The 12,491-nt window shown below is 34.2% G+C and overlaps 3 protein-coding genes across 3 annotated transcripts; all 3 read right to left on the bottom strand.

Annotated features, from left to right (window-relative positions):
- Positions 1-37: 37 nt before the first annotated feature.
- Positions 38-3,967, bottom strand: LOC132174864 (uncharacterized). The gene is made up of 7 exons (XM_059586584.1): positions 3,667-3,967; positions 3,508-3,574; positions 2,861-2,907; positions 2,423-2,510; positions 1,637-1,770; positions 798-896; positions 38-307 (listed from the first exon to the last, which is right to left on the bottom strand). The coding sequence occupies exons 1-7, from the start codon at positions 3,886-3,888 to the stop codon at positions 227-229; spliced, it is 738 nt and encodes a 245-aa protein (XP_059442567.1). The 5' UTR covers positions 3,889-3,967; the 3' UTR covers positions 38-226.
- Positions 3,968-5,484: 1,517 nt separating this feature from the next.
- Positions 5,485-8,178, bottom strand: LOC132174567 (cytochrome b561 and DOMON domain-containing protein At4g12980-like). The gene is made up of 3 exons (XM_059586204.1): positions 7,522-8,178; positions 5,877-6,134; positions 5,485-5,778 (listed from the first exon to the last, which is right to left on the bottom strand). The coding sequence occupies exons 1-3, from the start codon at positions 8,176-8,178 to the stop codon at positions 5,485-5,487; spliced, it is 1,209 nt and encodes a 402-aa protein (XP_059442187.1).
- Positions 8,179-11,996: 3,818 nt separating this feature from the next.
- Positions 11,997-12,479, bottom strand: LOC132173460 (stigma-specific STIG1-like protein 1). The gene has a single exon (XM_059584964.1). The coding sequence runs from the start codon at positions 12,477-12,479 to the stop codon at positions 11,997-11,999; it is 483 nt and encodes a 160-aa protein (XP_059440947.1).
- Positions 12,480-12,491: the final 12 nt, after the last annotated feature.

Genomic DNA, 12,491 nt, shown 5'->3' with positions numbered 1-12,491 from the left:
GACGTACAATCATTGACTTAATCATGATATCAAAGAGTTAATGAACGAAAAATATATAAAATTGAACTGGTAATCATATTGATTTACATAAAAAATGAGATACAGATAAAAAGTACAATTCTTTTTCTATTCTGCTAACAAGTCGTATATATAAGTACGTCAAGCAAGCTCATGAAGGCGCTTTTCTTTTTCTCCTGTAAGAGCAACAGTACGCAACTTGAAGATACTAATTTGATTGTTTCTTGGGGTACTCCCTTGGGCCGAATATGGTGGATCCAACTCTCACATTGGTGCTGCCCATTTCAATCTGCAGATATCAGAGAGGGGGCCATCATCAGTTGCAAGATCTCTTTAATACAAGAATGCATTCTTATGACCATCTATAAGATGCAAGAACAAGAAGAAATGCATTTCTTACAAGTTTTTTCAGACAATTAGTTCAAAATTTGATTTTGAAGTTCCCAATGTTTCAAAGACAATCCCTGATCATTTGTGAATGCTTCCCAGTTCCCAAGCATTTCTAAAATGCTTTCCAAATAATTCCTATAAAATTTGAGCAGCTTGGTCCTCTCCTTGTAAACAATTTGTTACTAAAATCCATCCTGCCAATGATAAGATTTCTATCCAACTACGGTATGGTCCAATGATGCTTTCGGTCGGTTTTAATGCTCGAGGATGAAAATGTTCAGGAACTAGTCATAAAGTAATATCCGGCAATCCAAAAATCAAGGAATTTGAAGTTTATTGACATCTTTAATATGAGTTAATTTGACCCCCAACGTACAGTAATCTCTTACCGCCAGCTCAAAGTCACCAGACATGCCCATTGACAGTTCACATTGCTCCTCCATCATTCCAAGTGCCTTGCAAACCTCAGTTCTACAGTTCGATAGAGTCTTATGCATCACAACACAAAAACTAACACCTTAGTAAATTAAACAACAGATAAGAAGGCAGAGAAATCGAATGCATTACATGAAAAATACTAGATCAATCTTTGTTTTCATGGCAAGAAGGCAGAGAAAAGGAATGCATTACATGGAAAATACTAGATCAATCTTTGTTTTCATGGCATTTGAAAACAAAGTCTGTTACGATCCTAAGGATTAAGGGTTTAACCAAATCAGTATCCAAGTATCCAACAATCATAGGGCTTTTGGATCAATGGTTACGCCATTAGTATCAAAGCAGGCACAACATCATGTGTTCGAGTCACAGAGCAGGCAACCTATAAGCTAGATTAAAATTTTTTGGTATTATGTATGTGGCATAGTGTTAAGTCATTGAATACTGATAAATAAGTGTAGCTACCAAAAAGAAAAAGAACTATCATCGGGTCCCAAGGGTAAAGTTAACCAAATCAATATCCAACAGTCCTAAGACTTTTGGATCAGTGGTTAGGCCCTTAACAAAGCCCAACATACAAATGAAAGTACCTTGTTGATGACATATAGAAAACTAGAATTTTTGTTTTTGAAAAAAAAAAAAGAAAAAAAAAAAAAGGGAGATGGGGCAATGCGTACAAAATGTATTGTGAGATAAATTACAACTTGCATCAAATTTTGAGAAAAACAAGAGACGGGGTCAATTCAGTCCTATGGACTGTTAATTCACTGTGTAAAAGCAGAATTGTCACCTTGAAGTTCTCTGGAGTTGATGAATAGTCTGGCATCCCTATTGTCATTAAGCCAGAGAACTCTAGATTTGGGCAGTGCAATTTAACATGTTTTACAAGTTCGACACAGCCAGAAGGATCGATGCCAGATTTTGCTGCAACAATATCACAAAAAAATCCTTCAAGTGATCAGTCAACGAAAATTTAGGAGGTGGGGTAAGATCCAAATAAATCCCAAACATTAAGAGAAGCCAACAATTATTAAAAAGACATTTCTATTTTCGACGTGAAAATTACGCTGTAGTGTTAATTTTTAGGCCAACTTAGCAAGCAACCAAATCAAAAATAGAAAATGTTAAGAAATGCAGACAGTTGACTGTATACTGTTGCCAAACTTAAGTTTATAGGTTATGGAATATTTGTAGCTGTACAGAACAGAAAGTCCAATAACATTATGTTAAGCCAAGGTTACATGAGTCACATATGATTAGAAAACATGGACGTATAAGAACAAAGAGATAATAAAATTTGAAAAAGGATAGAATAGTTACAATGATTATAAGGATTCTTCCGGGGAAAAAGGCCCACATTGCATGATTTAGTTGTCATTATTGTGATTGAATCCCACTAAATAGCTAATTGACTCTGAGGAAAAGCATATGATTCTAAAAGGGGGAATGTGAAAGAGAGGTTCAGGAAATTTCAAAGTCACAAACTCGTAATCATGCCCAACTAAATAACAGGCAGAACTTCTGCAAAAAAATGAGCAAGGTACAGAAATATGCAACGCCTTTTGGTCTTACTCACATGCTTCTCCACTGGTATTCACTTGGACACAAACCTTCAAAGGATTTCTTCCAAGGCTTGAAACTGCACGGTCAAGATGATTTGCCATCTGTGGATTACAAAGCCAGAGTAATGCTTTGTCATTGGGTGACATTCCACATGGATCTGTTACAATGTTAGTTTGTCTTCATTGAAGGCTACTAATATTATTGAAACTTAACAGAGGTCATAAAAGAATTATACCATAAATGAGCCAGTTTATGTCAATAACTATTGGAAAGCATCAAGCTACTACAAAGTAGCCAACTGAAGCTATAAAGGTTTCTACAACTCATTTTAGTAGCAACAGTAAAAATCTCCCAAAATCAATTATCCTAATTTCCTTTGAATCATAAACAGAAATGGGAAAATTTAGTCTTTACCTGCAACAAACATATAGATATTGGGCTATAGCTTTACCTTCTCATTATCTACACCCTCAATCATTGCCATATTTGGGACTCCAGCTGCGTACAGAAATTAAAACCATAAACATTCCAGTTACTCCTCTCTCGCATATTCAAAAGATGATATTATAAATCAGAATAAACAGATAATTCATATGCTCTAACATGATCATCAAGTAGGGAATTTCTTTATCACTTTCCTTGTGCACGAGACACACGCACCCAGCTATAATATGCAAACAAAGATTCACCAGGAATTCCAAACCCATTTGTTAATAGATAATTCATATGCTCTAATATGACCATCAAGGGGGGAATTTCTATATCACTATCCTCGTTCACGAGACACACACACACACACCCAGCTAGAACATACAAACAAAGATTCACCAGAAATTCAAATCCCATTTGGTAATAGGTCTTTTTAAGTGCCCTTAAAATTCACCAAGTGTGGAAAAAAAAAAAAAAAAACTCTAAAAAGTACTCATATTACTATCACATGGTATTACTATTAAAATTAATCAAAATCTGAAGCGCATAATCCGAAATTTGATTCATGTCCTACCAAATGTACTAAAACTTTGCTAACATTATCAATTCGGAAACTTTTAAGGTTTAAAACAAAGGACCATTGAAAAAAACAAAAGCAAAAGATCATACTGAGTAGCGACTTGACTTTGTTGCTCTGCAAATGCCCAATGAAATGCCATTCTATGTCTTCAGGAAGCTACAAAACACAAAACCACACAAAACTAGAGACTAAGAAACAACCTCAATTTAAACCTTACAATACTGAGAGAGACAGACAGACAGACAGACCTGAGGAGCTTTTTCGAGGATTTCTTGGACGTAGTTCTCGCCAAAGCATCGGTGGCCAGCTTCATAGACTTGGCGGATGAGAGAGACCGGCTTGGTTTTCGAAACCGCCACGACCCGGACACGGTCAGCTATGTTACCTGACCGCTCCGCTGCCTGCCGGACCCGGGTCATGACCGACCGGAGCGCCACCACTGCCGCGCCCTCAACCGCCGGAGCAGCCATGCGGACTGGTGTTTTTTGTGGCTTGTGAATCTGTGATTCACAAGTTGTGAATGTGGCGGGTGTTCGTGGGCTATCTCACAATGTGAAATGTCTAACAATTTTGACCTGTCATTTCAATCTACCAATTAATAAAAATAAAATAAAAAATAAAGTTAAATATCACACCAGCATTACACATGTCAATCAAACATTATTAAAAACAAAAAAAACACAAAAAAATTTCCTAGCTGCTATATAAGATATTTGTAAAATATTTATATAATATGTAGCATTATTCCGTAAAGTGTAATATTTAAATTGTTGACATGGTATATAGCATAACTCATAAATAAATATTTTTATATAAAAAAAAAATTATACAAGTAATTGTTTAAAAATAGAAATGTTACATATTCATCTATTGTTATTTTTTTTATAAATTTATTATTAAATGTGTGAAATTAATATTGGGTCATAAAGATTCAATAATAAAACAGAGATAATTTTGGCCCAAACCTCAAGTACCAAAAAAGGCATTTAACCATATCTTATTTTAAAAAATATACTTCTCAAGGAAAATAACAGCTACTAGCTCTTAATGTCTACACTCTACATATCAGATATTTGAATTGGTGAATTTGCTAATTTTGTTAAATTATTATTTTTTTATTAGATTTTTTTTTTTAAATAACAGATAATTTAAAATAATTTTAAAGTAAAAGTCTCAGTTCAACTGGACAATTTACTTTTAATTTTAACTAAATATTTTACTTATTAGTCCACCTGTTACAACTTACAAGGGTTGGTCATCCTAGACTTATTTGCATAATTGCATGAAGTTTTTTTTTGTCTAGCCAACATTGATACTCAATCTTGGTCTCATCATTCAACAGATAGACACATTCAAAATGTGGGACAGTGGGAGGATATATAACAATTTTTGTTTGCATTTTTGTTGTTCGAAGAAATTATTTGATTTGTTTGGTAAAATTTTTTTTTTTTCTTTTTCCAAAACAAAAATATTAATAAAAAAACTTAAAACATAAAATGCTTAAAACTATGTTAACTTTATGTCACATAAAATCAATTTTTGTTTTTTGTGTCCTCAAGGGGTAGCTTAATCAGCTGTGGACCACGCCTAATGAAGTGGAGATCACTAGTTCGAATCCTCCATCTCTCTTCCCTTGTGTGGACATGTCAAAAAAAAAAATCAATTTTTGTTTTTTGTTTTTTTTTTATTAAGAAAAAAAAGGCCCTCTAAAAAGCACTATCTAACCATTCATGAAAGGAAAAGATGGTAGTTGGGTTCATAATATTTTGTATTCGAAAAGCCTACTCATGTATATTGAATTCATGAAAATTTAGCTAGATAAATTACTTCATCAAAAACACCAGCAAACATAATTATTCAATGACATGTGTTTGGTAAATTGGTATCATATATTCTTCTACATATTTTTTGCCTTTTTTTTTTAAAAAAAAAAAAAAAAAAAAATACATAAGGGTCCCACATATTCGGTAATGAATTTGGACAAAAGAAAAAAAACCAAACACTTCTCTTATTTGATGGAACCAAAAAATACAAGAAGCCCAAAATGCTCGATCGGACAATATTGTTCAGGTTTGTGGATTTGATGGCTTATTAGGTGGAGGCGCGTTCTTTGAGCGTTTTAATTTATAGAATTTTGCCCAGGTGAAAACCTCGAAGGCCAGTGTAATGGCTGCCAAAGATCCAAGAATTCCAATATAAGCCGATTTCCAAGTTCTGTCGTTGGGCTCTAAAATGGCAATCCCTTGAAATATGTTCACAGCAATCGTAGCGAGCAGTGCATAGCCAAGAAAATGATGGTACATGTTCCAGTGCTTGCGATAATCATCGTTTTCCTTTAGTCTAAAACGTAACGCCAGCATCTAATTAATAAGGAACCAACAACATCATAATTAAGTGGATATATATAAAAGAGTGCCTAGAAAATCAATCAGAGAGAGAGAGAGAAAGCGAGAGTTACTTGTAATGTGGTAAAGGTGAATATGAATATGGCGAGAAGCCGGTGGGTGTGAAAGGTGTAGTATTTTGAAGCGTGTCCAAGCCATAAACCAATGGCCCAGCCGGTGGTGCCAAGAACATAGCCAGTAATCTGGCAGCCGGCATGAAGAACAAACCAATAATGATGAAGATTAATCGGATGTCTCCTGCAGTACCTTGCGATAATCACACCAATGGGCAAGAGTGTTCCCCACCCTACCATGTTCAGAATCCCATGCACCTATACATTCAATTTCCCACAATACAAACACATTATGTCAACAATTACCATCAAATTCAAAACAAAATGGTTGAGTTAAGGCATCAGAAATTAGAGTGAAAGTCAGGAATGAATTCTTTGGAAAATTCTCTCGATCACATTAACTATTCACAGAAAAACGTTAGTCCCATATGCATTATCACCCTAAACTAGCTAGTTAATTCAGAATTTTCTTATAATGATCACTTGTAACATTAACGTTTGGGCCTGTTTGGGATTTGAGAGGCTTAAAAATGCTTTTAACACTCAAAAAATTTGTTTGAAAAAAAAAAAAAAAAAAAACTTTTTTGGTAAAAAAATTAAAAGCGCTTTTATGAGTCCAAAAAGCCTAAAAATGGCTAAAACGCACTTTTGACAAAAGCTTAAAAATAAAGTTTTTGCTCAAAAACGCTTTTTGACTTAAAAACTATATTTCTCAAACATAATTCCAAACAGACTCTTAGTATCACCCAAAAGCTTAAGCAGATAGCAATAGATAAATTTAATCACTTAATCAATACTTTAACAGTTTCCCTCAAGTATGGGCTCAAACTCCATTTTAATAGGTGATGCTCAACACGTGAAATATTTAATTTAAATGGGGTGAATTGACAGAATCAAAGTTCGATCTCATGACCTTTGGCTATGATACCATGTTAAATTACCAGTTATCTTCAAATTAAAACTTAAACTGATAGGAAGTGGTAAATTTAAGGAGAAAATCCACTTTACCCCCTGAAATTTCAGGGACTTTTCAATTTGAATCCAAAAGTTTAAAAATTGGCAATGTACCCCCTGATGTTTCAAAAATTTTCAATTTAAACATTCCGTTACTAATTTCCGTTAAATTGGATGAAATTTTTTTAAAAAAAGCCTGAGGGTAATTAGGTAATTTCATAGATTTTCGTCCAATTTGACGAAAATTAGTAACAGAATGTTTAAATTGAAATTTTTTGAAACATTAGGAGGGTACATTGCCAATTTTTAAACTTTGAGGTTCAAATTTAAAAACTCCTGAAATTTCAAGGGTAAAAGTGAATTTTTTCCTAATTTTAATTACCTAATCAATACTTTATCACTGTTTTTCTTGATACGAAAACGGGGTGTTACATGTATACTGTACTCCACCCCCAGAAGGAGAAAACACCGGAGGATCAAGTCATCAAGAGCTGGAACATCACCAGCAAAATTTATTTTCAGTTGCAAGAGAGTTACTGTATAATTTTTCTAATGTTTCAGTTTTTGAATGCAATTAATACTCATTAGCAGGCCGTTGTAATGAAGAATCGTATATATATAAATAATCAAATTAATCAAAGGATATAAATTCAATTCCAAAAGGTGTGCATAGTGATAATTAGTTTCTTACCATCCTAAGGTGACGGCGATGATGTCCAACGCTATGAGCATGCCCATTTCCCAAGTCTATAGTCTCAGTGCTATCCACATTCTGCAGAGCTGTGGGATGCATTTTCGGCTGCATATCTTCAGCGTAATCCCCAACCTGCCACACATGGTTCAACTCCGAAATGTTGTACTTCTCCAAAGGAAGAATCATCGTGGCATGAATAACCAGGTATCGTGTTTTTTGCACGTATTCTATTTTCGCATTTGAAACTTCCACGCCGATGTTATCTGAAGGCAGGAGCTGGCAGCCGAGCTTTGTGTCTTTGGGGATGTTGTATGTCTTGATTACCAGTGATTTGTTTTGCTGTCTAATGCCTATGACTGCCCTGGTTCCAACCATCTGCGGGCTCTTTCCTGGGTTGACTCCCCAGGCTAGCCAACCCATTTCACTCTGCAGCCTTGCACCTAAAATTATGCGAACCTTTGTCCCGTTGGGGCCGCTGCTAGTGTGGTTCCAGCCGAATTCAGCTCCTAATGTTGTCAATTCCTTGCAGTTTGTGATGTTTACATCCTTGGCCTTATTATTGAAGTCATCGCTGCAAGAGGACAGAGCAATGGAAAAGAAGAGAGATAAAAAGGCCAAAGCCGACAGAATTGCAGGTTTGGTGGAAGAAGACATGATGTTCTTTTTCTCAAATGTTTGCTTATTTGTGGTGTGTGCCTTTGAGCAAGTAGGGATAGGTAATGGGTTTGTTTAGAAGTGAACTTTATTATCCTGTAACCGAGATATATGTCAGGAGTGGGAAGGAAGTTATCCGGAGTTTCTCGCTGGCAGAAACTTCTTAATTTTTAGAATGAAATGAGGCTTCCACTCCAAAGCTCTTCAGCAGAACAAAAGTGCCATGGGCATGCTTTGCTTTATTCTCCTGTAATTTTGGAACAATTTAATTTCTCGTGCTCAATTTAATTTAGGATAACTTCATTTTAAATCTTAAATTACCATGCGATTTGACAAGCCCCTAAATTTCAAAATCTTTCAATTTGAACACATGAACTTTCAATTGCAATCAATTTGAATTCATTCGTCAAATTTTAAACGTTAAAAATAAGACAATAACGTTTATACCCTTGACTTTTTTATAAAATTCTATATTTATACTTAATTTCAAATTAATTTTTTTTTTTTTAAAAAAAAAAAAATCACAAGGTGACTCACAGTTGGGCCACCTTGTGACCATTTTTTTCAATTTTTTTTTTTTTTAATAAAAAGAAAATTGAAGGGTAATTTTGTTTTTTTATAAGTTTTAACGGCAAAAATTGACAACAGAGGCAAATTGACTGCAATTGAAAGTTCAAGAGTTTAAATTGACAAATTTTGAAGTTCGAGAGCTTGTCAAATTATGTGGTAATTCAAGAATTTAAAGTGAAGTTACTCCTTTAATTTAATTTGGCGGGCATTTTATTTACCAAAAAAAAAAAAAGTTGGTCACTTTAATTACAGAAAACAAAGCATCTCTTCACGTTAACTATGTGCCAACAACGTGTCATGCAGCAAAAGTGATAGAGTAACAGAATCATCTGTCTTCAAATTAAGATACCTTACTGCCACGACAAACAACTGCTGCAGCTGCTTTTTTTGGATTCCTCACTGCTATGACATGTACTACTCTATAGAGCTTTTCAAGATCAGTCGACAAACAATTGCTCAATTCATGTTCTGTGTACGACATTTTCCCTCGTGTTTCATGTTTTCTTACGTTATTGATATATGCTTTACCCAACAAACTAAGAGATCCTCTTCTTAACCTTTAATTTGAAAACTAGTACCAAACAAATATTCCCATGACCTTTAACTTTTTGTTACTCTTAATTGCTAGAGTTTCCGTTTTGCTTGGGATGTCCATATATAATAAGAGCTATATATAAGCCTTTATGGTCATTTTGAGAATAAGGAAACAACAAAATCAACCTCTTTATGGGAATTCCAAGCCACTGATATGCATGGTATGTAGCCATGGGCTTTGGATTTTGTTTACCAGGGCAGCTGGGCATGGCCCAAGTTTTGCCTTTGTTACCTGACAATTTCGTATGAAATACACTGCAGTAGATCGGATGAATTCCGGAAAAAATGCTCCTCCGTAGCACTCCTGGTTTGAGTAACACATGGAGGTCTGGAGTACTCTAAAGGGGTGATTCGGACACCATTAATTTTATTTTTATTTTTTTCAATAATGCGTTTGGTGCAATTTTTGTCCAAAAACACGTGACACAGTTTTCATCAAATTTGAATTAGCATGAGCTGCTTATTAATGATGCGGAGACAGCTAAATAGTTTTCACTCATGGCATGTGAGTGACCAAGGCACATCAATATTGAAAAAGCAAATTATATATATAGCTCATTGTCTAACGAAGGTGGTCATTATCAATCATTGGAATAAGCTTGGATGAAAAATTAATATTAGAGATATTATAATTGCTGAACAATTTGTGTAATCATGATTTTAATTAGTGAAAGTCCAAAAAAATTTACCTAAAAATAATCTAAATTTATTTGACTGAATTTAGAAAAAAACTTGGTCAATATTTTTAGAGGAAGCATGTGATTGCCGGCGACTTTCTAGCAAAATACCGCGGCCGTTTTGCTTCAAGCTGTCTGGACTTCGTTCTTTTGCTCTCTTGAAGTAACCAATTCTTGAGGAAATGAACCATCATTAATTAATTAAAAGCTGGCTTTTGCTTGCCAAAATGACAAAGACTACCAGCTTATTTTCTGTAGGAAGCTTGGTTATCAAACAATTAACCTATCAACCTAGGGGCGCATATATATATATAGGGATTAAATTATGGCCTAATTCCAATATTAATAAATGCTTATGGTTACGGTTACGTATAAATTAAGGCATTTATATTTGGTGCCTATGGTCCTTTTTCTTTGAACAAAACTTCCCACCAAATTGATCAGTTGGAGAATTTTCTCAAGCCAAGTTTATTAAGATGATATTAGTTCAAAATGCATGTGATTTCATATACATTTGTAATATAATACATGATTTCACATGAAACAATCTATCTAAAATCTATGTAAGAATCACATATATATTTTAAACAAACATGTTTAATAGATTGAGCTAAGGGAAAATTGCGATCTTCTCATTTCATGTTTTGGCTTTTGTTCAATGAAAAACTTAATGGTAAATACGTGCACACATTTTGAAAGCTTTCCTATATATTCAAGCCATACACTACCAATTTCTTTGAAGCTATTTCAATTTGTGTAATATTCATCTTCACACCAATTTATCGTACCTATTTTATACTAGTAGAATGTTAATTTAAGTAGTTTCTTATATCAATTATTATTATTATTATTTTTAAAAGCCAGTTAAAACACGTACACCACACCAACTAATATGTCGTGAGTATGATACATAGGCACAAATAGTAGAATTACTCTTTTCAGCTTTCATCTCTATCGCTATAGCTAGCCCTATTCTCTCAATTGCCTATCTTTTTATGAGTAATGATATATCCCACCTTTTCATCCGGATTTCTTATATTATGATGAAATGCATTTTCCCATTAATCTATATTGTGGTAATAGTAAGTCCACAACTCAATAAATAAACGCAACCAACCAATACTGAGTGTGTGATGTGACCCTCAATATGCTTTAAAACTTCTCTTTCTTCTATTTATCAAATTATTTTAAAGACTACTGGGAGTTTTTAGAAAACTGTCTCTACAACACTCTTTTTGTAGAAACGTTAGTGTAAAAACCTATTTCTTGACACTAAAATGAGAGATGGAGAGAGATAGAGAGGGTTTTCTTTCATATATAGTTTAAAGCCAGAAATCCTTAAGCATTTTCTTTTCTAGAATCATATCAAAGCATAACATTTACATATTTTTCAACTAATTTGCTAGCAGATACAGAGAATTATAGAGAAACAAAATGGTTTTATCAACGTACTCAAACTTATATAAATATACTGAACTGAAAATTTTATTCACTTAATCATTACTTACAACTAGTCCCTTATATATATATATATATATATATATATATATATATATCCAAAAAGAGATCATGCAAGAGAAAGTATAGCATGCCAACCTACAATTATTACCGCTATAGAAGGAGATAGCTAGAAGACAAAAGAATCCTTAATTCCTTATGATCATACAATAATACAATACACACACAATTTAAAGTTTCTAATCGGTTACTTTTTAAATATATTTCTCTCGCTACCAAAAAAATGTATAAGCTATTGATAATAATTAAGTAATTGATACGTATTACTTAGAACTTCTCTTTAACATTACATTCACGATACACATAGAGGATTGTAAAATTGGAAAATAATTAAGTATATATGGTATTGTTTGAGAACCACCAACATGTACGTACGTGGTATTTTATTGTATTTATGAATAAATTCACGAAGCACAGATCGAGAACCAATTATATAATATTGTATAACCGTCCTAATTATTATGCATAATTGCAAAGTGCATATACGCAATACTCGCCACGACCACAACGGTGGTTGCAGCGCCCACAATGCCTCTTGTCGTACGCCAAATCCACGCACTGGCCTCTGCAGCAACTCTCGGTGTACTTGCATTTTTTCTTGCATGCGCCGCAGTTGTGTTTGTCGGTGTGCGTGTTCGTGCACTTTTTGTTGCAGCAGGTGGAGTTTCTGCCTGCTTTATTAACGTAGCATATTTCGTTGTCTTCCTTGTTGCAATTGTGAGCTGCATCATCTTCGCTGTCTTCTGCAAGGAAGCGGCTCAGCCTTTTGGAAGGGAATAATATTTTCTTTTCCTTAATGAAAATCTCTTTTGGGTAAGTGTATGAAGTATCAGTGTGTGGGAAAGGAGGTTTTTCTTCCACTTCACCAATGCTTTTCAGGGAGAGAGTGATGGTCAAAGCCATGGTTATGGCGATTATGAAGATCACCTTCATAAGTTCCATGGCTTTGAGAGA

The sequence above is a fragment of the Corylus avellana genome, chromosome ca3, assembly GCF_901000735.1.
Source record: "Corylus avellana chromosome ca3, CavTom2PMs-1.0".
In the NCBI taxonomy this organism is placed as follows: Eukaryota; Viridiplantae; Streptophyta; class Magnoliopsida; order Fagales; family Betulaceae; genus Corylus; species Corylus avellana.
Note: the sequence above shows the minus strand (reverse complement) of the source record. Positions and strands in the feature narration are given on the sequence as shown.